The 25,528-nt window shown below is 36.1% G+C and overlaps 1 protein-coding gene across 1 annotated transcript; it reads left to right on the forward strand.

Moving 5' to 3' along the window:
- Nucleotides 1–288: 288 nt before the first annotated feature.
- On the forward strand, nt 289–7,439 carry IL21 (interleukin 21). The gene is made up of 5 exons (XM_059169019.1): nt 289–487; nt 596–631; nt 5,075–5,230; nt 7,242–7,319; nt 7,416–7,439. Exons 1-5 carry the CDS (start codon nt 320–322, stop codon nt 7,437–7,439), a joined length of 462 nt encoding a protein of 153 aa, XP_059025002.1. The 5' UTR covers nt 289–319.
- Nucleotides 7,440–25,528: the final 18,089 nt, after the last annotated feature.

The following is a 25,528-nucleotide window of genomic DNA, read 5'->3' on the forward strand; positions in this document are numbered from 1 at the left end:
TACCATGCATGCTTCTTGATTCATGCTGAAAATTGGAATTCACCCATTTCTCTTTTTCCTGTCTAAGATGCAGATGGGGCACATTTCGTTGACTCCATCAATCCCTGCCCCCACGCATTAGCACATGCACACGTATACCTAGCCAGTGGAAAAGAAAAAAGAGTTACTCACATTCATCCATTTTACAAAGATTTCCAGGCTGCAATGGGAGGGCTTTACCTCTCCCTGAAGGATGAATAAATAGGTAGCTTTACTGACAACCTGTTCACAGTCAAACTGCAGTGAAAACTGAGACCAAGGTCTTGCTCTACTGGCACTTATGAGATCCAGTGCTGGCAACATGGAGAAGATAGTCATCTGCCTAATGGTCATCTTCTTGGGGACAGTGGCCCATAAATCAAGCATCCAAGAGCCAGATCGTCACTTGCTTAGATTGCGTCAACTTATAGATATTGTTGATCAGCTGAAAGATAATCTGAATGACTTGGTAAGGCCATATTTGTCACAAAAAAATTTAAATAATATTCTCCAATTAATATAAAAGGAACTTTTCGACTTATAAAAATAACCCAGAACTAATTTTCTTTTGCTCTAGGACAATGAATCTCTGCCAGCTCCAGAGGATGTAAAGGTAAGACCAGTTGAATTTATTTGTGAAATATATGTGGTACAAGTTTTTAAATCCAATTAAGAAAGGCATTAACATAATTATTTAGGAACCTACTTAATTTTAATGAGTTTGGGGGTTTAATAATTAGTAAAATAGTTATTTTTATTTTGATCAAACATTCATTGGTTTACCAACAAGCCAACCAATAAAACACTGCATATATAAACATATAAAAATATATTTTTAATCTCCAAATATCTCTAAGAGTACTTCCAAGGAGTATTGTTGTGACAGAATAACAAAACTATACTATGATCAGTTTCTGAACAATAACCAACTAACTACATTGTAAGAGCCCTTGTGTGTGAAACTTATTCAGCCCTCCTTGGCAAGCCTATCTAAGACATAGAGACACACCCTGGAAGAAGCAGAATTCACCTTTTAGTGAAAAGAAAGAAAGACAATAAAGAAAAGACAGAAAGGAAGAAAAGGAAAGAAAGGAAGGAAGGAAGGAGGGAGAGAGGGAAAGGAAGAGAGGGAAGGCACAACAAGGAAAAATGGTAGAATGGCAATCAGGGCTGTCCTTTAGAATATAATTCCCATATACCTTGGCCTCAGTGAGTCTTGTCTTTGGCCTTTGGAGAGGTCCTTCAAAAGGACTATTTTCACAAACTCATCCCATTCTCTTAAGCCATTTAAATCCACTAGGTCCATTAGGTCCATTAGGTCCCAGGAAGAAAGCATCTAGGATATAGTTCAAGAGTGCTCCGTGCTGATCTTTTCCTTAGTAACTTTGCTCTAGTCTTCACGTCAGGTAACCTGAGGAGATAAATGCAATTGGGGAAATGTTTTCATTGTCACAGACCTTTAAGTGCATAAATGAGAGTTACAATAAAAGTGCTACCAGTAATTAGGACACTACAAAGGGGAGGCATAAAAAGATACATTGCAGAGAAAACAATTATCGTAAATGACTATGTGTAAAAGTTTAGAAAGTGAATGAGTCACAACTATTGCTTTTCTCTAAAATTCACTCTCTAGCTCTGAACCTAACCACTCTCATTTACTAGGCCCTTTTCTAATAAGCAGCATCTAAAATGAAAGTAGCACATTCAGCTTATTGGAAAGACTTTTCCAATAAGTGAGAATATTCTTAATCATGACCTAATTATCAAAATATGCATTTTCAGCATCTCATGCATTTTATTTAACTGCTGTGGTTAGAGTCCTTTTGCACCAGCCCTGTCTATAAGTTGCAAAATGAAAAATAGGGAAGATTTCCCATTTTCTAACTTGAATTGATTCAGTAGGTACATCCTTTGTTAAGTATCTATGTTTTGTTGAAGATAGAGATTTTTTTGTTTTTGTTTTACATCATAACAAGATTTTTTTTTCTTGGTGACACTGTATCTATCTGACAATCTTATCCAACAATGCTGATTATGATACAAGTAAGAAATGGTGTAACTAATCTTTAAACTATGTTGGCAGGCAAACTTAGGAAGAAAAAAAATAGTTAAAGGCCACAGTAGCTTTATATCAAGTTTTTCAGGGCTAGCATGAAAGCAGGGTCTATAAGAGATTTGAAAAGACTAAAATGCTTAAGGAAAATAAATTCATTTACATGTTGCATGTAAATGTTGCTACAAATAGTGATCATCTCCCATCCATAATTGGCTTTGCCAGGCATCATTCTCTTTCTTTCTAATTACATAACCAGAGGTCCTCAACTGATAATGACTTTACCCCCTGAGAACATCTGACTTTGGAGAAATTTTTGGTTGTCACAATTGTGTATAGGGGACTGCTTTCTATTGGCATCTAGTAGTTAGAGGCCGAAGGTGCTACTAAACATCCTAGAATGCACAGGACAGTCCTAACAACAAAAAATTATCTAGCCCCAAATGTCAATAGTGTTGTTACTGAGAAACCCTAAACCTGGTTTGTGTGTAGGGTAAGGTAATCTCCACTAAGACTTTCTAGTGTGACTGGCCAGGCCTTTCTGTGAGAGGGGTTAAAATAAGCTATATGGAGGTAAATATTTTCAAACACTCAGTTGCAAAACAACAAAGCCAAATGTGCTCCCTTGCAAAAGCAGCACTTGACTGTTCTCTGTTTGTTACTCTTGCTTTCGACTTCTGTACTTCTCCCTCTGTTCGCAATACTAATGTAGGACACATAACTCTTCATGTTATCATGGGTTCGAGGATGAAGGAATCACAGTCTTGCCCTCATAGTTTGTTGCCACCAAGGCACAGCAAAGGAAAATAACAGTGATACTCCCAGATGGTGGTGCTATGCATGATTTTGGGTTCATCCTTAAACCCTGTAAGTGACAGAGCACCAAGGCTCCCTGAAGCAAGGTTAATCTCTTCATGCCCCTTTTCAGTACATCCTTAAGGCAGTTAGCAGGACAGCTCCTCCACTTCTTTTCCTCTTTGAGGCTGCCTTTGATGTGCACCCAAAACCAAATCCAACAGTTCTTTGTCCTGGACCCCACATTGCCAAGGCCCACTCTGTTGCTTGCAGAAAGCACAAAGCAACATACCACACTGCTTATTGACACAGGTGAACAAGGAAAGGCAGGGGAGACAGCACAGCCTGTCAGTATGTGTATCAGCATCCAGATGCCATTCAGAGGCTTTCAGAAAATCTTTCTCAGGTATAAAATCTTTCATCACTGATCATGACCATTCCTGGCAACATCAAGGGAGTTCATTTGGTAGGGCCCCTCTACTTCTTTGGAACATAACTTTCTTTCAACATACATATGTAAATGTTAACTCAGCAAAATGGGCTTCTGTGAGAAATGCTGGTTTTTCAGATCATCACGGATGAAGCAGTTAGTGTTTTCAGTTTCAGCTGGAAAATTTACCTCTTTAAATATGAATATTATTTTTTTCCAGTAAGTTAAGCCGGTTGTGGTCAAAAAGAAGAGAAAAGAAAAAACTTCAACAAACATGAACATGTGGTTTTCAAGGAAAAAAAAGTGCTATAATTAACATTTATAAATAGTTTCTATTAAATAAGCATTTTGGCAAACATATGGAAAGGATATTACCTTGCCCTTATGAGAGAGGCAAGCTGCTCTGATATAAGGAAACCAGATAAGCTGGTTTTCGGCTTGTGGCTATGTATGCAAAGCAAACCTGATGGGGTTGTATCTTAAAGATGCATGTTATTAATCAACATTCATACTGGGTAAGCATATGAGTTGGAAAATGTAAAGCAGGCCAGATGCTATTTTCAGCTGATTGTCCATGAGAAGACTCAGGTAAGTTTGTTATATATGGGACTGCCCTTGTAGGGACTGAGAGAGATTGAGGTTTCTGGTTATATGGCAGTGGCTTCCACACACATTAATGCAATGAGGATACAGCAACTATGGTAGGGCAGGCTAGGGATTGGAGAGCATATTACACATACATTTGCTGAAAGAAAAAAGAAACTTGGATACAAGTTCTTAGATAAGCATTAAAATGTTTGCAACAAGTCAGTTTAAATTTTGTTCTTCCAATAAACTCCATTTTATTTTTAGTTTGATTTTTAAGATTTTTTTGACTTATTCACTACTCACTACTTACTTGGCTAAACCAAGAGACAAGGTTTTGACTCTCGTTCTGTCCACTTCTCCATTCTTTGAGATACTACCCTTAGTTTCTAAGGAGCGGTCTTCCCTCCCATTGGTTGGCCAAGTCTCAAATTCTGTTCCTTGACTTCTTGACTCAGGCAGAATCCTACTCTAACTGATCCAAGAGTGTGAATAGGATTTTAGAAGAATCATGTGTAGTATTTCACAGGTATAATGAATCTTAGATATGGAATAGGTCATCAAAGGTCAAAGCCACTTCCTTTCCCCAAAGTAGGGGTTTTGACTCATTTATTTCATTTGTCAACTCCACACCTATTTATTGAGCATTCACCAACAATGAAACACGATGCCAGGTATTGTACAAGATCAGAAGATGCTTGAGACAGGTCACCGTTAGATGCTCTCATGTATACTGTAGAGAGAGAGAAAGAAAAAAAAAAACAAATAAAATTGATTGTTAATTGTACTACAGAGTATCTCACCCAAAGCTGCAAATAGGCACAGTGTAACTTTTAGAAAACTTGTTCTAAAACCAAACCAACTCTCCCCCAAAAAACAAGAAGATCCTGCCTACCACCCAGACTTCAAATGGAATTAGGAATAAAGAGCTATGGAAAAGTGAGGCTCTTCCCTCTTGACTGTGAGGCAGGACTATGGTCTCTCTTCCTTAATATGAGGCGATATTTCAAATGTCAGGTGCCTCTTTCTCTTCAGCTCAAAGATTAAGTATGATGTGAACTTATTGCTTATCATCTGCTGAAATAAATGTGATCTAATACATTGTAGTAGAGGTAGAAAAAGAGGATTGGGAAGATCATTTTTACTTTCTGAATAACTTTTGTTAACATATATACAAATTATTTCTCTTTCAGAGACATTGTGAGTGGTCAGCTTTTTCATGTTTTCAGACGGCCCAACTAAAGGCAGCAAATACAGGAGGCAACGAGCAGAAAATAAAAGTATTAACGAAACAGCTGAAGAGGAAACTACCTCTCAAAAATGCAGACAAAAGACAGATACACAGACCAGTAAGATTGTTATTTGTTATCTATCTTATTTGTACTTATTAACTATGTCTCTTACATGATGTAACACACACACACAAACACACTTGGAGCCAGAGATTCTGGTGCTTTTCTTCCAGTTACATGTTATCATATATGGTGTATTTTGAGAAGTGGAGTCACCTCTTCCAAATCCACAGACTTAGAAGTGCCCAGAAATTCTAGAGTTTTCTAAAAGTCCCTGGTAGCTAGAAGAAGTCTCTGTAACTTCCCAAGGTGAGGAAGTCGCTAGGTAGAGAATCCAATTGTGACTTGCTAGTTAAATATTATTCTCTCATTTCTCTCAAGTCACATATAACTCGTATTCTTATTAACAGATCCCAGTTTTTGCACAAGAAAGGAGATAGCCTACAAAAGACTAAGAAAAGTCTCAAACTTGGCTGCCTTCTCTTAAATAAATATTATTGTCCTGTACAATCATAGAATCAATACTACATTTAAATAGATAGACTTATTTGGCTGGAGAATTTTAATAGTCCCTGGTTTTAGGAGGTCCTACAAGGTATACCCTCTTGTATATCTCTTCTTATGTCAATTCATAAGCAATGCTGATACTCTCATGACTAACTCAAGAATTAATAGAAACCAGTGGATAAACACACAAGATAAATTGCTCCAAAATATTTTTTAATCAGTTCTCTCTCCACCAAGGAATTTCATGTGTGATTAAAATGAAATCTTAATAGCTTTTATTTTCTTTAACTGCTTGGCCAGGTTGCAATGTTAAGAGTATCCCTCTAAAACTTTTCCAGACAGAAAGGGGCTGAGCCTGTGTTTGCAACCTAATAGCAAAGACTCATGAAATGGCAGTGCTGGCATTGAGCTTAGAACTATCTAGTTAAACACCTTCAATTGGTAGATGGGAAAATGAGACCTACAGAGGTTAAGTGATTATCCTAGCCCCACAAATACTAAGTGGTAGAATGAGAACTAGCACTTTTATCATCTAACTTTCAGTCAAATGCTCTCACCACAACATCAAACTGACTTAGAGATGCTGAATATCAAGCAGTGGCCTGGTGTTTGCTCTCAAAAATAATAAGGATATGGGCGCCTGGGTGGCTCAGTGGGTTAAGCCGCTGCCTTCGGCTCAGGTCATGATCTCAGGATCCTGGGATCGAGTCCCACATCAGGCTCTCTGCTCAGCAGGGAGCCAGCTTCCCTCTCTCTCTCTGCCTGCCTCTCTGCCTACTTGTGATCTATCTCTGTCAAATAAATAAATAAAATCTTAAAAAAAAAAAGAATAAGGATAAAGAAAAAAACCCTAGAATTTAAAAAAATATATATAAGCGGGTAATACACATATGAAATTTGTTCACTCTCCCTATAATCAACTAAATACAAGTTAAGGAAATCCTACTTCTATCCAATTAAAAATTTTAACAATACCCAACAATAGTAAGTATGGTCTGCATGAACAGAGGTAAACCTTTTTCACAACATACATCAAGAGAAATATTTTTATTCCTTTAATTTAGTAATTCTACTTCTAGAATTCTATCAAATAAAATAGATGCATATAAAATTATTCAGAAATGTTCTTGCAGTATTGTATGTAATAGTGAAAAGTTAGAACAATCTATGTGTCCAAAAATAGTAATAAGTTTGATACAATGTTGGAATACAAAGCAACCATTATGTATCATATTTTTGAAGAATATTTAACATGCAGGAAATGCTTGTGATATGTTGAGTGTAAATAAAGAAAATTACCATCAAGTTAAAAAACATAAATGCAAATTGTAAAAACCATTACTGGAAGGATATACATCAAAAGATTGCATGGTTATCTCTGAGGATAGGATTACAAGTAATTTTTCCCATTGTTTTCTTCCTGAACAATTTTATGTGCGTCTTGAATTTTTTTCAGTGAACATGATTTATATTTCTAATTGGAAAAAAAAATTTAACTGAACACTTTAATAAGTAGGAAAAATGTTTTAAAGGAGAATATTATTCTTTCATTGATTTCTAGACATGCCCCTCATGTGATTCTTATGAGAAAACACCACCAAAAGAATTCCTAGAAAGACTGAAATCGCTCATCCAAAGGGTATGTAGCTGCAATTATGTTTGATTTTCTACTTTGTATTTATCTACCCAGATTGCTGCTTATGTTTGTGTTACTCATGGTATATTATTTCCACAGATGATTTATCAGCACCTCTCCTAGAACACATGGAATATGAGGTTCCTGAGGATCTAACTTGAAGCTGGACACTATATTACATACTCTAACACAGTAGTGAATCTCACTTCTTGATTTCTAAATGGAGGAGTACAATGTATTAGTGATGGGGAGAAAGACTCAGATAAGTGTTCAAAGTCAGGATTATTTCCCCCCAATTACAATGCAGTATTTCAGTTTGATCCACATGGTTTGTTTTGATCAACTTGAAAAAGCTTTCTATTCAATTAGAGTTTGATTTCCTCTGTTATGGTTTCTATGGTTTCTAAAATTTTTACTTGATATTATTGCCCAACTATGATATTCCTTTATTGGTGGAGAAGCTTAAAATTTTTAGCCAAAAATGTAATTTGGGAACTTACTGATCTTATACTTACCTTGATCTTGATTACCACAAGAATGAGGTCTCTGATGATCATAACTTAAGTTACACACCTCCATTCAAGCTGAGAAATACAGAAGCATATAGTCAAGATGAGAAGTTGGTCTTTATTCTTTTAAGGAAATGAAAACCTAGTGTTTAGAAATGTAAATCTGAAGAGTTTACTTTTTATCTCAGACTATCTAATGTATAAATATATAGTTTATTTATGTGCCAAGGGATAGTTTTACTAGATGGCTACAAAAAAGTCTTATTCCTTTATTGGGATTTATCAAAAATATTTAAATGCTATAGATATGAATGTATTTATGGAATATACTCTTTAATCTTTTTTTCTTTGAGTGGGATTAATAGTACCTTTCCCAGTTCAAGTGCCCTTATAAGCTAACATTTTAAGCTTGTGGAAATGGCAATTAAAACCTACAGAGGGCATATATCAGGTGGTCTTCTGAAACAAAATACATTTGAAAAGTCTTGTAGCTCTCATCTCAAATTGTTATAATGTTTGTATGGGAGTGAGCTAGTAACTCCAAATGTCTGTCACCTTTCTTTCTTCCTTTCTTTTCTTTCTCCTTTTTAAAGTGACAGACACCTTGTGCTCGCATGCTTTGCATAAGACAAATTCAATCATCTATATAAGATCAAAATCAGGAGACAAATCAAGAGGCCAAGACTCCTGTCCTCATAGAAAACAGACCTTGCATAAACATTCCAAACTTTCAACCATGGATAGTAAAAATAAGAAACCTGCTCTAATTGCCATTTCATATCAACTCCAGCAGAGTTTATTTAAATATTAAGTTAAAAACTCTAGAAAAATAAAATTTTTGCCAGAACATTATAAGCTATTTGAGAATCTCTTATTGTTAAAATGGCTGTGAATGTGCAAGAGGATGTGGGATGGGAAACACTGTATGTTCTGAGAAGAGAAAATGATCTACTTAAAAGTCTTTTAAAAACAAGTAACAGATCAATTTGAAGTTCTGAAAGATACATTAGCCATCAATGATTTCATCAACTCTCAATGAAATGTTGTATCGTCAGAAACAAGGCATTCTGCTTTACAATTTTTAAAATGTTATTCCAGAGGGGTCATGTAAACAATGACAATGATAACACGCATGGAGAGCCTGCCTATGTGTGAAATGGTGCCAGCCCAGACTGCTGGGATAAAAGTAGAAAGCGGCCGCAAAGTTAACTAGGAAAGGGTGAAGTCTGTATTTCTTGTTTCTGGCTTTATAGTTGTTGACTTCTTTGACACTGTGATTTTATATTTAAAATAATGTATTTATTTTGGTGTGTTTACTGTTAAAAATCTCTGTTCTAATCCTTTGACCGGAGATTCTACCTTAGAAATAAAAATAATTTAATGGGGTGTTGGTTAAGAGCCTTCACTAAGCGGAGTTTAAAGACTCAGGTAAAGATCCTAACAACACCCCAAGAAAAGCACTGCATTGGAACAAACAAGATGAAGTAAGACTTGAACAGCTCCATCTTCACTGCTCCGTGTTCAAGGTTTACCCAGCCCTCAAAAGGGATATAAGGCTTACCTATAAACATTATTGTCATGATTCAGGAGGCCTGAAATTCTGCTGGCTGTGAAATCATGGTCACTTGCTTAAATTTTCGCGGTTTCTATTTCCTTCTCTATAGAATGAGGGTGTTGGACTGAATCTTTAAAGTCTGTTCTGCCTTTTTTTTTAGAGTTTTATGTGTTTTTGAGTCTCTAAAATTCTGGATAGTCTTATGGGAACATCTGACCATACTTTTGAGTAGAAGTTTAACTGAATCTAAAGTTCAGTTACACAATCTAATTCAATTGCATTTGTAACAAGACTCATTGCAGGAACAAAAGAGATGTTCCGAACAAACAAAAGGAAGGAAGGAAGAAAAGAAAGACAGAAAAGCATTGCAGTAGGTCACAGAAATTCAGGGAAAATCAATCATGATTTTTACTATTGTAGCAGAAAGTGTCTTCTTTGGACACGTATAAAGTTGTAGCATTATTATTCTATATTATTGCTCTGTTGTATTTACATTTGCATCCGAGAATTTAGTTTTAATGCAAACTATGTACTTTATAACTTAATAATTATTTATTATATATTTGGTTTTAAATGTTTATGTTCATGGCTTCTTATTTAAGACTTGATCATATTAAATACTTCCCAGTCAGTACAACGGTCTTTGTGATTCCCTGGAAACCCTTAATTCAATAGCCTAAGTAGAAAATAAAAGGTGATTCTCAGTTTCTGGGAGCATATTGTTTTTATATGTATCTTCTCTCCTTACATACTTCACTGAAATGGAATCTTGGACTCCTGTCTCTCTACCTTAAGGATACCACTTCCTTTTGCAACTCTCCCAAATGTATGGCAATTCCTGGAAGACTTGAAGATATCCTTCCCAATGCCTGTTATGTGCACACTCTTATTTAAAACTCTTTCCTGCTTTGACATTTATTCCATATAGCTTTTCTCTTTCCTTACTTGTCATTGATGATTGTCCTCTCCTGGTCACTCCTTCATCTTTTCTGGGGAGTTAGGCATATTCCTTCCTTGAATTCAACTTCTGCAATTATCTTGGGTAACTTCAGTGCCCATGGGGATGATTCCACCAATGCCACAACTTCCCAGAACCTTGACTACCTCAATTCCAAACACCTACATCTTTTATTCCATCATCATCCCATTCCCATAGCCATGTGTCAGACTTTATTGCCTAAAACTATTCTCTATATGCTATCCTTACATATCTAAAGTCATCACCTGCTAGTCTCCTAGTTCTCAAACTTCCTTACTTCTACCACATTTATCTCAAGACTCCATCATAATAGCCAGGACTTTACCCTCAGTTTATTAATTCCCCTTTGTTGTCCCCCACCCCTCTCCAGAAATTAGGTTTCTGATCAGTCCCTTGAACTTCAGATTCAGCAATCGTCTCAAGTAGCTGCCTACGAACACCCTACCTAACTGTCCTAATCTTGGTCCCCTATTCCAGCTTTGGACACAAGCTGGCCTCTCATCTTTGGGGACACTTTCAAACTTCTCTATCTGGCTTACTAGAATTACTTTCCCACTTCATGCTTAGCTCTGAATACTCATGTGCTTTCAGTATCTGCCTCCACCTATTCTAGTCCACAGGATAGTCCAGGAATAGCCTCACCTCATATGGAGGGGAGAGATTTGAATCACAGTTAAGCTCATTGAAAGAGTAGTCTCTGCATATGTCTATACTCCCTCAACTTCTATTCATTCATTCATTAAATCACTATAGTCTTATTTCTAACATCCTACACCTTATCACTATATCAAAAATTTCCCTTTGTCAGGTCAATGATGACCTTCAAATTACCCACCTCACAAATGTGTCTAAGTCCTCATCTTACTTGATCTTATCATGGATTTTGCTACCTTTACTCATTCTCTTTTTTCCTTCTTTGACTCTGGAGGGTCCTCCTTCTCCTGGTTCTTATCTTACCTCTCTGACTATGCATTCTCAATGCCAGCTGTTGGTTTGCTTTCCTGTATCCTCCCCTTAGAAGTGGATGTTCCTAAGGATTCTTTCCTGGCCACCTTTTCACTTTAAACCTCTTCCCTCAACAGTCTAATGGATTCTTGGTGCTTTAACCAGCCCTCACCCCCTGCCCACTGTATGTTGCTGACTCACAAATCTATAGGTAAAGGCCATCTCTCTCTGCTTATTCCCAGGCCTCTATATCCAACTTCTCCCTGAAGATTTCCATCTCTATTCTCTAGGCCCTTCAGCTCAACATGCCAAAATTGATCTCATCACTGTTTCCCACTTGCATGACCTCCACTATTTTTCAGTGTTCCCTAATCCTAATGGGAATGTATCTTCAGCCTCCCAGACTCTCCCTTCTCTTTCATTCACTAAAACCAACTGGTCATTGGACCCTGCTATTTCTGTCTCTTAAGTACATCCTTTCCTTTCTCTACCATCCTCTGCCTACTCCCTCTGCCATCATCTTAGTGCAGGCTCTCAACAATGGTTATAACTTTTGATTGGGTTTCTGGCCTCTTGTCTTTTCCTCTTTCCAATCTATCTCTGGATGGCCACCAGAATATCTTATAAAATGTAACTCTGATCAATCACAGTTTCTCCTTATTTAAAGCCCTTCTCTGGTTCTTCTTTGGAGCAAATCCCAGGTCCAAACCTGGGCATGTATGACACTTCATCATTTGCTCCACTCAGCTCCCAGCCTCTTTTCACCTTGAACTTCAAAATTCCAGCCAGTCCAATCTGTTTCTAGTTCCCTGTACATGCCAGGCTGTTTCATTCTTCTGTGCCTTTGCTCTTGTAATGTCCTCTCCTTGGAATATTACTCCTCAACACCCAGAAAAGCCCTCATGCATCTGTCAATATTCAACTTAGTCATCAATTCCTCCAGGATTTCCATCAGCATCTTACTCTATCTCTGTGACAATGTTAATCTCTTCCCACTTTTAGAACTTTAACATACTTTGGTTATTTATATTATTTTGATATACACACATTTATTGAATGATACATCTGTTTCCCTTTCCAGAACATAAGTCTCTTTGTAGAAGGAACTGCATCTTGCTAGCACAGTGCCTTATATATAATAGATAATGTATAGTAGAAAACAAATATTTACAAAATTGAATTGAACCAAATACAAAATACATAATTATGCATTGAAATTTTCCTTGGCATCTCTCTTTCTCTTATCCATTGAATCTGATTATCAGCAAAGCCAGTCAACTCTGTTTTCAAATATCTCTAGATGCCAACCACCTGTCACCATCTCCAGATTCCACTTAGCTCAACACCACCACAATCTTTCAATTAGATGATTGTAATACTTTCCTAAATAGTTTTCCTGATTTTGTTCTTGCTTCTCACCAAAATCTATCTGCAACAAGCAATTTGAATGATCTTTTAAACACTGGAGTATGTCACCCTTAGCTCAAAACCTTCTAATGGCTCTCACCTCATTCAGGATAAAGCCTGAGTCCTACAACAAGGGCTACATGGTCATGTCCCCTCAACCTCCCACCTCTCTCACCTCATTTTCACTGTTCTTATTCAACTCAAGCCACATCGGCACTCTTTCCATTCTTCAACACTCCAGGAACACTCCCACTTACGGCAGTTGCATTTCTTGTTTCTTCTGTTTGGAATGCTCTCCGGCCAAATGTCCACATGGTCCATTCCCTCCCCTCCTTCATGTCTTTCCTCAATCAGGTCTACTTTGACTATCATCTTCTTTTAAATTGCAACTCTCCTAAATACCACCGCTTTATTTTTCTCCATAGCACTTACCACCCTCAACATATAGATTTTTATAGTTTATGTATTTATTGTCTCTGTCTCCCACCAGAATGTTAGCTCAGTATGGGTAGAGGTTTTTGTTTGTTTTGTTCACTGCTATATAACTAGCACCTAAAACAATGCCTTGAACATAGAATGAAATCATGAAAAATTTGTAGAAAGAATTAGTGTGTTCTATAATAGCTGGCACTGGAGTTCTCCTGCAGGGTTTTAATTCCCAACACATGGTTTGCTTCTTCATTATTATGCAAGTCATGTATGATTGGATTTTTTCTTTTATAGCTTCTCCCTGACCTCTGGGTACTTTGTATTTTCTGTAAATTTATTTCCATCCTCTTATCCAATGTGACACACCTCTTCTATATTTTCTAAATGATATCCCTTAATAAAAAAAAAATGCAAAGCATTCATATAACCACTTGTGAGTCTCTAAATATGTCTTTTTCTTTCTTTGAAAAATATTTTATTTATTTATTTACTTATTTATTTGAGAGAGAGAGAAAAAGAGAGAGAGCAAGAGCGCAAGCAGGGAGAGGCAGAAGGAGAAGCAGATTCCCCACTGTAAAAATGTTTTTTCTACCTTCATTCATAATAAAATATTATTTTCAAGAAAGTTCCTTGTATGTTACTAATTATTTTATTTTTTCACTTTTATTTTTTGAATTTTTCTTTATTCATTCATTCTGAATGAGGTGATAAAGTGCTCTAGAGAAGAAAAGCAGAGAAAGGGAATGGGTGGGGGGCATGTGTGGGGCAAATGAGGAGAAAAAATTTTTTTAAAGATTTATTTATTATTTTATTTATTATTTGAGAGTGAGAGACAGAGAAAAAAAAAAAGAGTTGGGGGAGTGGCAGAGGGAGACAATCCTCAAGCAGACTCCCTGCTGAGTGTGGAGCCAGATGCAGGGCTTGATCTCAAGACCCATGAGATCATGACCTGAGCCAATACCAAGATGGGGATGCCCAACTAACTGAGCTACCCAGAAGCCCCTGAGGAGAAGAGTAGAATGAAAATCTTTAACCAGTGAACTCTTTTGTTACTTCCAGTGAGTTTAAGTGAGGAATACTACAAAGGTGAGCAGCAGTCACATGAAAGAGAATTCTTTGAGGAGCAGTGTTGAAACAGACTTAGTTCAAATGAATAATCTAACAAATGTCAACAAATTGGCAAGTACTTTTCAGTTCTGGCATGCATTATAGTCATCTAGAGCTTATACCAAAAAAAAAAAAAAAATATATATATATATATATATATATATATATATATATATATATAACTGGGTATTTAATTAAAATAAAATTAGAATGTCTGAGGACCTGGTCATTAATATTTTTAAAACTCTCTAGGGGATTCTAGTGTGTAGTCAGAGCTAAGAACCACAGAAGGAATCAAGCAATGCTGACACATTATGGCTAGGAGAGACAGATGATATATATACTACAAAATTATGAGTACATTCGTGTACATTTTCCAGATCATTATCTTTTTACAACAATTTAATTCTCTCTGAGACCTTAACAGCAAAGACAACACTCAAAAGATGAGCTTACTTTTTTTTTTTTTTTAATAACAGAATGACAATTTTGGAGATATTTTAAATAAGATTAATTATTTGTTTAAAAGAGGAATATTAGGGGTGCCTGGGGGGCTCAGTAAGTTAAGCCTCTGCCTTCAGCTTGGGTCAAGATCTCAGGGTCCTGCGATCGAGCTCAGAGATCGGTCTCTCTGTTCAGTGGGGAGCCTGCTTCCCCATCTCTCTGCCTGCCTCTCTGCCTACTTGTGATCTTTCTCTCTTTGTCAAATAAATAAATAAAATCTTTAAAAAATTAAATAAATAAATAAAAAGGAATGTTAGATGTAGAATAATCATATAATAGGATTCAATATAGCAATAAGAAAACTGAATCTCAGAAAAACAAATAAGATAAAATCAGAGAGGCAGGCAAACCATAAGAGACTCTGAACTATAGGAAACAAACTGAAGGTTGCTGGAGGAGGAGGTGGGCGGGTGGGGTAATTGGGAGATGGAAGAGGAGAGGAGAGGAGAGGAAACAACATTAAATATCTTTGGTCAGTGGTCAGGTTTTCCCACGGTAGAGCCTAAGAAAATGATTCTGCTGCAAGTGGCTTACTAAGGAAGTGCTCCCAGAGAAACCAGGAAGGGAGTGTGGAAGGACGATTGGGAAAGGGGAAATCCAGGCCTGGGAATAAATTCAAGAGAAATCTCAGATTCTACCTGATCCTACGGGTGCATTGGAGCCTAGATTACACCTCAGAGTTGTTATTTCTCCCCAGAGACAAAGAAACTGGGCTTTTGTATTCCCACTACTCTTTTTGTCGGTAGAACTTCAGTACAGAAATGAGGCTGCTCCAGTGCCCAAGGGCCATCCTCTGAGTGTCCCAAGTACAAGCTGCCATGAAAGCACACAGATGGGATGGGCACATAGAGCTGATGGAAAGGATCCATGGGCATCTAGGGAGACACCAACTCTGTCTACTATAGTAAGAATGATTTTTTTTTCATTAAAAGTTTATTTTAACAGAGGTAGTTTTAGAAAGTTAGGATATAATTTTATATGTAATTACATAGAATTTTATGTATATTTATTATGTACATATCTTATATAAGTTATAAAATATCTATAATTGGGGGCCACAATTTCATTTTCAACAGCCCATTTAACCTAAAGGAGCCCAGTTTTGGTGAGAAATATACTTTAGCACAAAGAATGCTCAAGGGCACGAATATAACACCACTGATGTGCACCCCAAGTCCTGAATACCAGCAGAAACTGCTTACCTCATTACCACCCCCACCCAAGGGCAGTCATCATTCTCATGCCGCAAACAGAAGAGATTGTCCCTATTAAAATATTCATAGTCTTAGAATATAGGGTAGTTGATGGATTCCAAGCTTCTAGTAAGCCTCCCCACTCTTTTTTTTTTTTGTCTTGGAACCAACCATTTCTTGGAGGGTCCCTTGGGAGAAATGTCATTGTAAGTGTAATTAAAACATTTATATATGTTGATAGATAAATCAGTCTTGAAAAAAGAAAAGTTTGAAGCTGGTCACTCTAAAGAGGGTGCAGAAGGGAAGGGTGTGGCCAGGATGGAAACAGAATTATCCGCAAAATGGTGGGTGGGTAAGTGTTCAGTGTTGCCTGGCAGAGTTTTTCCAGTATGCTAAGTCATTGATGAGGAGAGAATAAAATAGCATTTGAATTTGAAGTAAAAGTGCCATGCTACAATGTTTGTTCTAAAGCTATTACTGTGGGATCAAAACCTGTTGAATGACTTGTGACCACAAGCATATTCATGGTGAGTCACAGGGAAATTTTACTTTTTGCCTATATTATTAGTAGAACCTCTTATTTTCCCAGCGGAAGCTTTTCACTGAGGATGTCCTTTTAAAAAGATACCTTTTAAAGGAGAGGACATGCTGCCACCTATTGAAACAATGCAAGTACACAGACACCCAGATTCTAAAAAATTGTGAAAAGCAAATGGTATCAACTCTAAAAGATTTTCTCAGCTCTTTCAGTCCCGGATTTTGTGAAATTTTTCAGTACTGAGATAATTTTTAAAAGGAGCTTCAGGACCAGGAAAGCCACTTCTCCTCAGACCTAAAGAGCTCAGTGTGAACAAAAATGGGAGTGTTCAAAACCTGCTCTAGTACCATTAGCTGATGTCCTGCTCACACAGAAGCATCTGAGATGAAACTTTATACGATCCTTCAATAGGCAGAATGGCCATTAGATTCCTGTATAGTCATAGTAATCTAGCTCGGGTCCTTTCTAGTTGTTCTCAGCCAGGACATTGTTAACCTCTATCCTTTGTTTAGGATGAAGCCAGAAATACACAGCAGATTTCCTCACCCATGAAACAGTTGTAAAATTCAAGGATTTCCAACATGATGGAGTGCTCACAAACATAAAAGAAAATAAGGCATGGAAATGTGCCTTGTAAAGTGTTTACACATTTGATAATGTAGGAGCTTGTTTCAGATTTATTTTGCTACTAGTGACAATTAGCTTGTACTGAATTCCCACTTATCTCATCCTGCTTAGGGAATTTCTCTCATGACAGATAGCTCAGGAGGGATCCTCTTTTTCACAACCTTGGCCTTATTGAACTGTATTTTAATATGCAGTTTCCTGGGGCACCTGGGTGGCTCAGTAGGTTAAGCATCTGCCTTCCGCTTAGGTCATGATCTCCAGGGCCTGGGATGGAGCCCTCTATCAGGCTTCCTGCTCAGCAGGGGGTCTGCTTCTCTCTCTCTCTCTCTCTCCATCTGCCCCTCCCCACTGCTCATTGTCTCTTCCAAACAAATAAAATCTTTAAAACATATGTGCAGTTTCCTAATTAAAAAAAAAAAAAATGCTCCCAGTAGTTGCCACAGAAGAAAGATTCCAGGTTGCAGCACTTTAAATAAACATGTCAGTTAAATCTTTTTTTTTCTTTTTTTTCTTTTTTTGGCTACTTCTGTTTATGTCCCCTCCCTCCAAAAGTTTATTTTCTGCATAATACTACTCTCTTCAATATAGTCTCAGTGTATTAACCAATTCTGTATCATTTTGCTTCTCTCCTTTCCTATTTCTGCCCTCCTCATCAGGGCTAGACTAACAATGGCTCAGATATTTCAGCCCCTGTTGCTTCTATTTTTAATGTCAAAGCTTGTTTTTCCCCATTGAGGAGCAACACAAAAACAAAGAACCCAAACCCTTTGTTTTTGTCTTTCTGGCATCTATTCTGCCTCCTCTGATATTAGAGCCCCTCTTTTTCTTTGGGAATCCCTCCTAGACAAACTCTCAGTCCTTGTTGTCATTTGGGACTGGTCTAATCTCCTCCTCAGCTCCACGAGTGAAAACATAACATAAGCCAGAGCATGGAGAACCCTTCCTGTGACTTTTGTTGTAATTATTGAGAAAGAAATCTTATCCTCCTACAGGGGTTGCTAAGCTGATGCGATTCAGGCTGGAGCTGCCAGTGGTCATCTGAGCAATTCTTTGAGGGGCACTTTCTGAGCAAAGAGAGGCAAAGGAGAGAAAGGGAAACTGAAATCTTGCCATTTGCAACAACATGGATGGAACTAGAGCGTATCATGCTTAGCGAAATAAGTCAAGCAGAGAAAGACAACTATCATATGATCTCCCTGATATGAGGAAGTGGTGATGCAACATGGAGGCTTAAGTGGGTAGAAGAATAAATGAAACAAGATGGGATTGGGAGGGAGACAAACCATAAGTGACTCTTAATCTCACAAAACAAACTGAGGGTTGCCGGGGGGAGGGGGTTGGGGAGAAGGGGGTGGGATTATGGACATTGGGGAGGGTATGTGATTTGGTGAGTGCTGTGAAGTGTGTAAACCTGGTGATTCACAGACCTGGGGATAAAAATATATGTATATAAAAAATATATGTTTATAAAAAATAAAAAAAAAAAAATCATCAAACCTAATTATGGGAGCCAATAAATCTTTTACATTTAATCTGGTTTCAGTTGTATTTCTGTCACTATGACTGGAAGAGTTTTAAGTTCATAGACTTCTTAATCTCAGCACTTTAAATTACTTTACTCTCCATTTTTTTTTTTTTTTTTAAATCTGGAATCCACTGCAGTTCCATAATGCTAGTTGGGAAATCTATTTAGGCTGGACTGAATATTATTTATCTTTATTCCCTGCTGCAAGAGTGAAGAGGGCTATGGTCCAGACTAAACTAAAAGAAACTCACCTTAACAGAATGTAAAAATGAAGCCTCCATAAATTTAAGTGATGAACCAGTAATTTAAATGTCTTCTATAACAAATAATCAACATTCTCTACAGAAATACAGAAGACTGCAGATTCTCTACAATGTATAACACATAATATCAATATAAAAAATTAGTAGACATGCAAAAAAAAATAGGAAAATGTTACCCATAGTCAAGAGAAAAAGTACTCAATGTATAACACATATGTATAACATATGTGTATAACATATGTATAACACAATGTATAACACATAATATCAATATAAAAAATTAGTAGACATGCAAAAAAAATAGGAAAATGTTACCCATAGTCAAGAGAAAAAGTACTCAAGAGAAACAGACTCCAGGATAATTCCAATATTTGTATTAGCAGACAACAAACTTAAAGTAACCATTATAAGTGTGTTTAAGAACTTAGAGGAAAAATGACCATAATAAGTGAATAGGTTAGAATTTCAGTAGAAACATAGAAATTATAAAAGTGATGGAAATTATAAAACCCAAAATTATAAAATCAAAAGTAAGAAATTAACTGGATGGAAAAAAAATTTCACTGGCTGGGCCCAACAGGTTGAAAAGAGTAGAATTTGTAGAGAAATATTTGAATTTATCCCACTTGGGGAACATGGAGAAAGAAAATTGAAGAATGAACAGAACCTTGGGCACATATGAAATAATATCAATAGGTCTAATATGTGAAATTGGAGTCCCAGAAGGAGAGAAGAGAGATAATCAACAGAAAAAAAAAATCTATGGAAGTAGGTCAAAATTTGCCTACATTGGGAAAAAAACATTAACTTACAAACCTAAGAAGCTTAGAGGACCTCAGGCAGTTTAAAAACAAAGAAAACCACATCTACACACCACAGTCAAATTGCTAAAGCCAAAGATAGAGTGAAATTTTTGAAAGCATCAGTGAGGATGGCAGGGGACTATGTGGACATTATATACAGGGGAATGACAATAAGAATACCATCTGATTCTCATCAGAAACAAGAAAGATAGAAGACAAGGAAGAAAACATTCTTAACATGTTTCAAAAAGTGTCAACCCAAAATTCTATCTCAGTAAAAGTATCCTTCGAAAATGAAGACAAAATAAAGACATTGCTAAAAGCCTACAGAATTCCTACAAGAATTATTTAAAGTTCTTCAAACTAAAGGAAATGACAGCAGACTGATACTCAAATATACCCTTGGAAGTGCCAGATGCATTGGTAAACATAAAATGGTATTCTTCCCTTCTTGTTATTTCTTTCAAAGACAAATACCTTTTCAATGTGAAATATTATAACATTTTATTGTGGAAATTATAAAAAATATATGACAAGAACATACAAGATGGTGTGATAGCAGATTTAATCACATTGTTTCAGGGTCCTTAAATTTAACACAAAGTTGTACAATATTAACTCCACAAGACTATGATAAGTTAAGGATGCATGCTGTAATCTTAGAGGCAGATTAAAAGGATTAAAAAGAATAGCTAAAAATTAGGAAAATTGTAATGGGATAGCAAAAATATTTAATTAATGTTAAAAAAAGCAAGGAAGAAGGAATATAAAAAAAATCAGACCGGACAAAGAGAAACACATGATAGAAAATGACAGAATTAAATCCAAAGAGAAACACATGACAGAAAATGACAGAATTAAAATTAAATGTAACTAATGACACTAAAAAAAATGGACTAAATTCTCAACTTAAAGGCAAAGACTGTCAGCAGCATAAAAAAAATAACATACAACTATATGCTTTCTATAAGAGACATACTGTAAACATAAAAATAGGTTCAGAGCAAAGGGAAGGGAAAAATACATGATAAAAATAATAAGTATAATAAAGTGTTGGACCTATGTTAATATAAGGCAAACTGGATTTAAGAACAAGAAGTATTCCAGTGAAAGAGATATGGACATTTCATAATTATTATTGTTACTTTTTTTAACTCTTCATAATTATAAAAAAATCACTTTATCAAGAAGCTATAATAATTACAAATGTGTATGCATCCAATATAGAGCTTCAAAATAAATGAAGCAAATACTGACAAAAAGGGATAAATAGACATTTCTAAAGTTATAATGGGAGATTTTAAGACACATCTTTTAGTAACCGATGGAACACTGAGTATACAGTATATTTGCGTAACACTATCAACCAACTTGATCTGACTATTATTATACAACATCATCAACTTCAAACAAAGAGTACACATTCTTTTTTTAAGTGTGCATGGAACAGTTACCAAGATAGGCCATATGCTTGGCTAAATAAATCTCAATAAATTTAAAAATTAATATGTATTTATATATTTATAAACCACAATGAAATTAAATTAGAAGTCGTTACTCCTGAGATATCCCAATAAACCCTAAATATTTAGAAACTAAGAAACAGGCTTCTATATAACTCATGAATCAAAGAATAAATCACAAGAACTGTAAGAAAGTATTTTTGATTAATAATAAAAACACAACAAATAAAAACCGTGGGATGTATGTAAAGCAGCGTATATTAGGATATTTTTAGTATTATATATTTAGATTAGACAATAGAAAGTTCTAAAAGTAATTAAGATTCCACTTCAAAAACTAGCAAGGCTGATGAACAAAAAAAATGTGGACAGCTAATATGAATAAAAGAAAAGACATTACTATGGCTTCTGTAGACATTATGATAACAAACAAATACTATTTTTAAAACTTTGTATCAATAAAGTTGAAAAATGAGATGAGATGGAAAAATTCCTTAAAATATAAATTTACCAAAATAGACTCAAGGAACAATAGAATATCTGAAGAGCTCTATGTCTATTAAAGAAATGGAATGCAGAAATGTCTGGGTGGCTCAGCTGGTTAAGTATCTGACTCCTGATTTTGGCTCAGGTCATGATCTCAGGGTCCTGGGATGAGCCCAAATTGGGTTCCCAATTCAGCAGGGAGTCTGCTTGAGGATTGTCTCCATCTTCTTCTGTCCCTCCCACTGCTCACTAATGTGCTCTCTCTTTCTCTTGCAAATAAATAAATAAATCTTAAAAAGAAAAGAAATGGAATTGATAATAAAAATGTATCTCACAAAACCACTCTAGACCCAGATGGCTTTCCTAATGAATTGTATCAATCATTTATGAAAGAAATTTTGTTGTTTATACAAACTCTTTCAGAAAACAGAGGATGAGGAAATACTGCCAGACTCATTTATTGAGGACAGCATTCTGATACCCAAATCTGAGATAAATCTTTTTTTTTTTAAAGATTTTATTTATTTATTTGACAGAGAGAGAGTGAGAGAGAGAGTGCACAAGCCAGGGAGAGAAGCAGGAGGAGAGTGAGAGGGAGAAGCAGACTCCCCACTGAGCAGAGAGCCTGATTCCGGACTCAATCCTAGGACCCTGGGATCATGACCTGAGTCAAAAACAGATACTTAACCAACTGAGCCACCCAGGTGCCCCTGACGGAAATACTTTTGAGAAAAGAAAAATCACAGACCAATATCCTTCATAAACATAGATAAAACAAATGCTTTAAAATTGGTACATTTTATCCAGAAATACATATAAATTAATTACACCATGACCAACTGTAATTCATTCAAAGAATGAAAAGACTGTTTAACATACAAAAATGAATCAATATAATCTGCCATAATGATAGAATAAAAGAGAAAAAGCAAACTATTACTTCAATGAATACAGAAAAAGCATTTGAAAAAATTTAACACCTATTCATGATTTTGCAACAACAAAAAAATCTCTGCAAACTAAAATAGGAAAAAAACTCGTCCTTAGTCTGATAAAAGGCAATTTTTAAAAACCTCCTTCTAACATCAAACTTAATGGTGAACATTAAAGATTTACATTTAATTTAATTTACATTTAATTATCTTAACATTTGAGATCAGGGGCAAGACAAAGATGTCTACTCTCACTTTTATTCAAAACTGTTTTGGAAGTCCAAAAAGTATATAATAAGGTGACAAAAGACACAGGAAGTACAAATATTAGAAAGAAAAAGCAAAACTTTTATTTACAGATGATGTGATTATATTTAAAAAAATGGAATCTAAAAAAAACTATAGCTAATAACATAAATTTATCAAGATCTCAATATATAAGGTCAATATACAAAATCAATTATATATATATACCAACAGCAAAAACTGAGATTTAAAAAATGTTTAATCTCATTAATAATAGCATCAAAATTAGAAAATACTTAGCAACATATTTCATAAAAGACACGCAAAACCTCTAAAAGTTACAAAACAAGGACACATGGGTGACTTAGTCGGTTGCGCGTTTGGCCTCAGCTCAGGTCATGATCCCAGGGTTCTAAAATCAAGTCCCACACTGGGCTCCTTGCTCATTGGGGAGCCTGCTCTCCCTCGGCCTGCCATTTTCCCTTCTTATGCTCTCTCTGACAGAGAAATAAATTTAAAAAAATAAATAAAAGCTACAAAACATTGCTGAGAGAAATTTGAAAAGATCTGAATAAAGGGAGAAGTATATTATGTTCATGATTGGAAGACTGAATATTGCTGAGTCAATTTTCTCCAAAATTCAATTCAAAATTCAATCCAATTCAATTCAAAATTCTATAAATTCAGTGCAATTACAATCACATTTATAATCCCAACAGAAATTTTTTTGGTAGAACTTGGCAAGTTGATTCTAAAATTTATATAGAAATGCAAAATACCTAGATTAGTCAAAACAGTTTTGAGGAACAAAGCTGAAAGTCAGAATAACATGAATTCAAGACTTACATACAGTTACAACAATTAAGAGAATATGGTATTTGGTGTAAAGATAGATAAATAGATTAAAGGAATAGACCAGAGTCTAAAAATAGACCCACATACATATAGAAAAAAGAGTATATGCCATATGATTCCATTTATATAAAGTTTAAGATCAGGCAAAAACTAATCTGTGGTGATAAAAATTAGAGGAATGGTTGCCTAAGCAATGGTGGGGAGTGGGGTAAGGGTAGACTGGGAGGGAGCACAAGGAAATTTTCTATGTCCCAACTGGGGTAGAGATTACATGAATATGTATAAATTTATTAAACTTCCTTGAATTAGACATTTAAGATCTGTGCATTTTACTGTATTCAAACTTCCCTGAATAAATAATAACTACAAATGGAGCTAAGGGAGTAAAAAGTCTTCAGAAAGAAGTAGATACTTGAAGCACAAGTAGGATTTGGCCAGGTGAAGGATGGAAGGAGACTGGAAGTAGACAGTGTGGTATGTGGAAAGGCACAGAAGTGTGACATAGCACAGTGCTAAGGAGGAAGGGCTGGGAGGGGCCAAATTGGAAAGGGCTTTGGGATTAAGACATTTGAAGTTCATCCTGAATAGGGTAAGCTACTGAGGCAGTTTTTGTTGGCAAGATCAAACTAAGAGCAAAGTAAAGAATGGGTGTGAAGGAACTCATCAAGGGTTAGGGAAGTTGAGTTCTAAAGTGGCACCAGACAAGAGTGAGGATTCCAGCCAAGGTGGAGAGAGGTCTGTAGGGAAAGAGAAATTTTTAAGTGGTAGTAAAGGAGTAGGATCTACACGTTTAATGCAGGTATGGATTCCGGGATGGGGGAAGGGGATGACAGGGTTGACAGAGGAAATCTCAGTCCCATTTTCCATTAGCCTGTCACTAGCTTTGGAGAGTTGATGGCACGGAGGGTACTAGGGGTCAGAGCTGTGAGTAAAAACCCAATGACAGTCAGGTTTCTCAAGTTATCTACAATGTCAACTAAAAGGAAAAATTTGAAAGAAAAATGTTTTGTTTTGCAAAGATCAAAGTTTTCTAAGGTGAAAGAAAAACTTGACTGTAATAAAAAAAGTTTAATTTACTGCCACCCCCCCCCAAAATGGTCAAATAAAGCTAACATTTATTGAATGCTCACTATGTGCCAAGCACTGTATTAGGTACATCTTATGTAATGTCGTGATGAATCCTGCTACTAACCGAAAGAGATTGGTATAAAAATTGTCCTATTTTTCAGAATGGGAACTAAGATTGCCCAAGATCATTCAGGTTGCTGGTGGGGGAGACAGAATCCAACCAGGCACAGATATCTGCCTTTGGTCACCTGCGTAAAGGTGTTAGCTACAAGGTTACAACAGGTGATTTTCATTTTCTGATCTCACAACTGTTAGTGATTTTGGAGGAAGAAGGTGGGGAGATTATGGAAGAAAAATCAGAACTGGGAAGGGATCAGGAGAATTGTTCTTCCTCAACTGACACACATTCCTATGGAGCTGAACCTCAGAATGTAAGAGATAATAAAACCTATCTGTTATGGTCTGATTTATGTCCCTCCCAAAATCCATATGTTGAAGTCCTAACTACTTCAGTCTTAGTAGCTCAGAATGTGACTGCATTTGGAGACAGGGCTTGAAAGAGGGGATTACATTAAAAGAGGTGATAAGTTAAAAATTAGGGGGGCCCTAACTCAATCTAATTGTTGTCCTTATAAGAGGAGATTCTTATACATATATACAGAGAAACACAGTCTGTGGTACTTCATTATGACAGCCTTAGCTAACTAATCATCCATCTGTCCATCCATTTCTTTGTTCAACTATATTATGTGCTAAGCTCAAGAGAGACATAAAACAC

The sequence above is a fragment of the Mustela lutreola genome, chromosome 1, assembly GCF_030435805.1.
Source record: "Mustela lutreola isolate mMusLut2 chromosome 1, mMusLut2.pri, whole genome shotgun sequence".
NCBI classification, from domain to species: domain Eukaryota; kingdom Metazoa; phylum Chordata; class Mammalia; order Carnivora; family Mustelidae; genus Mustela; species Mustela lutreola.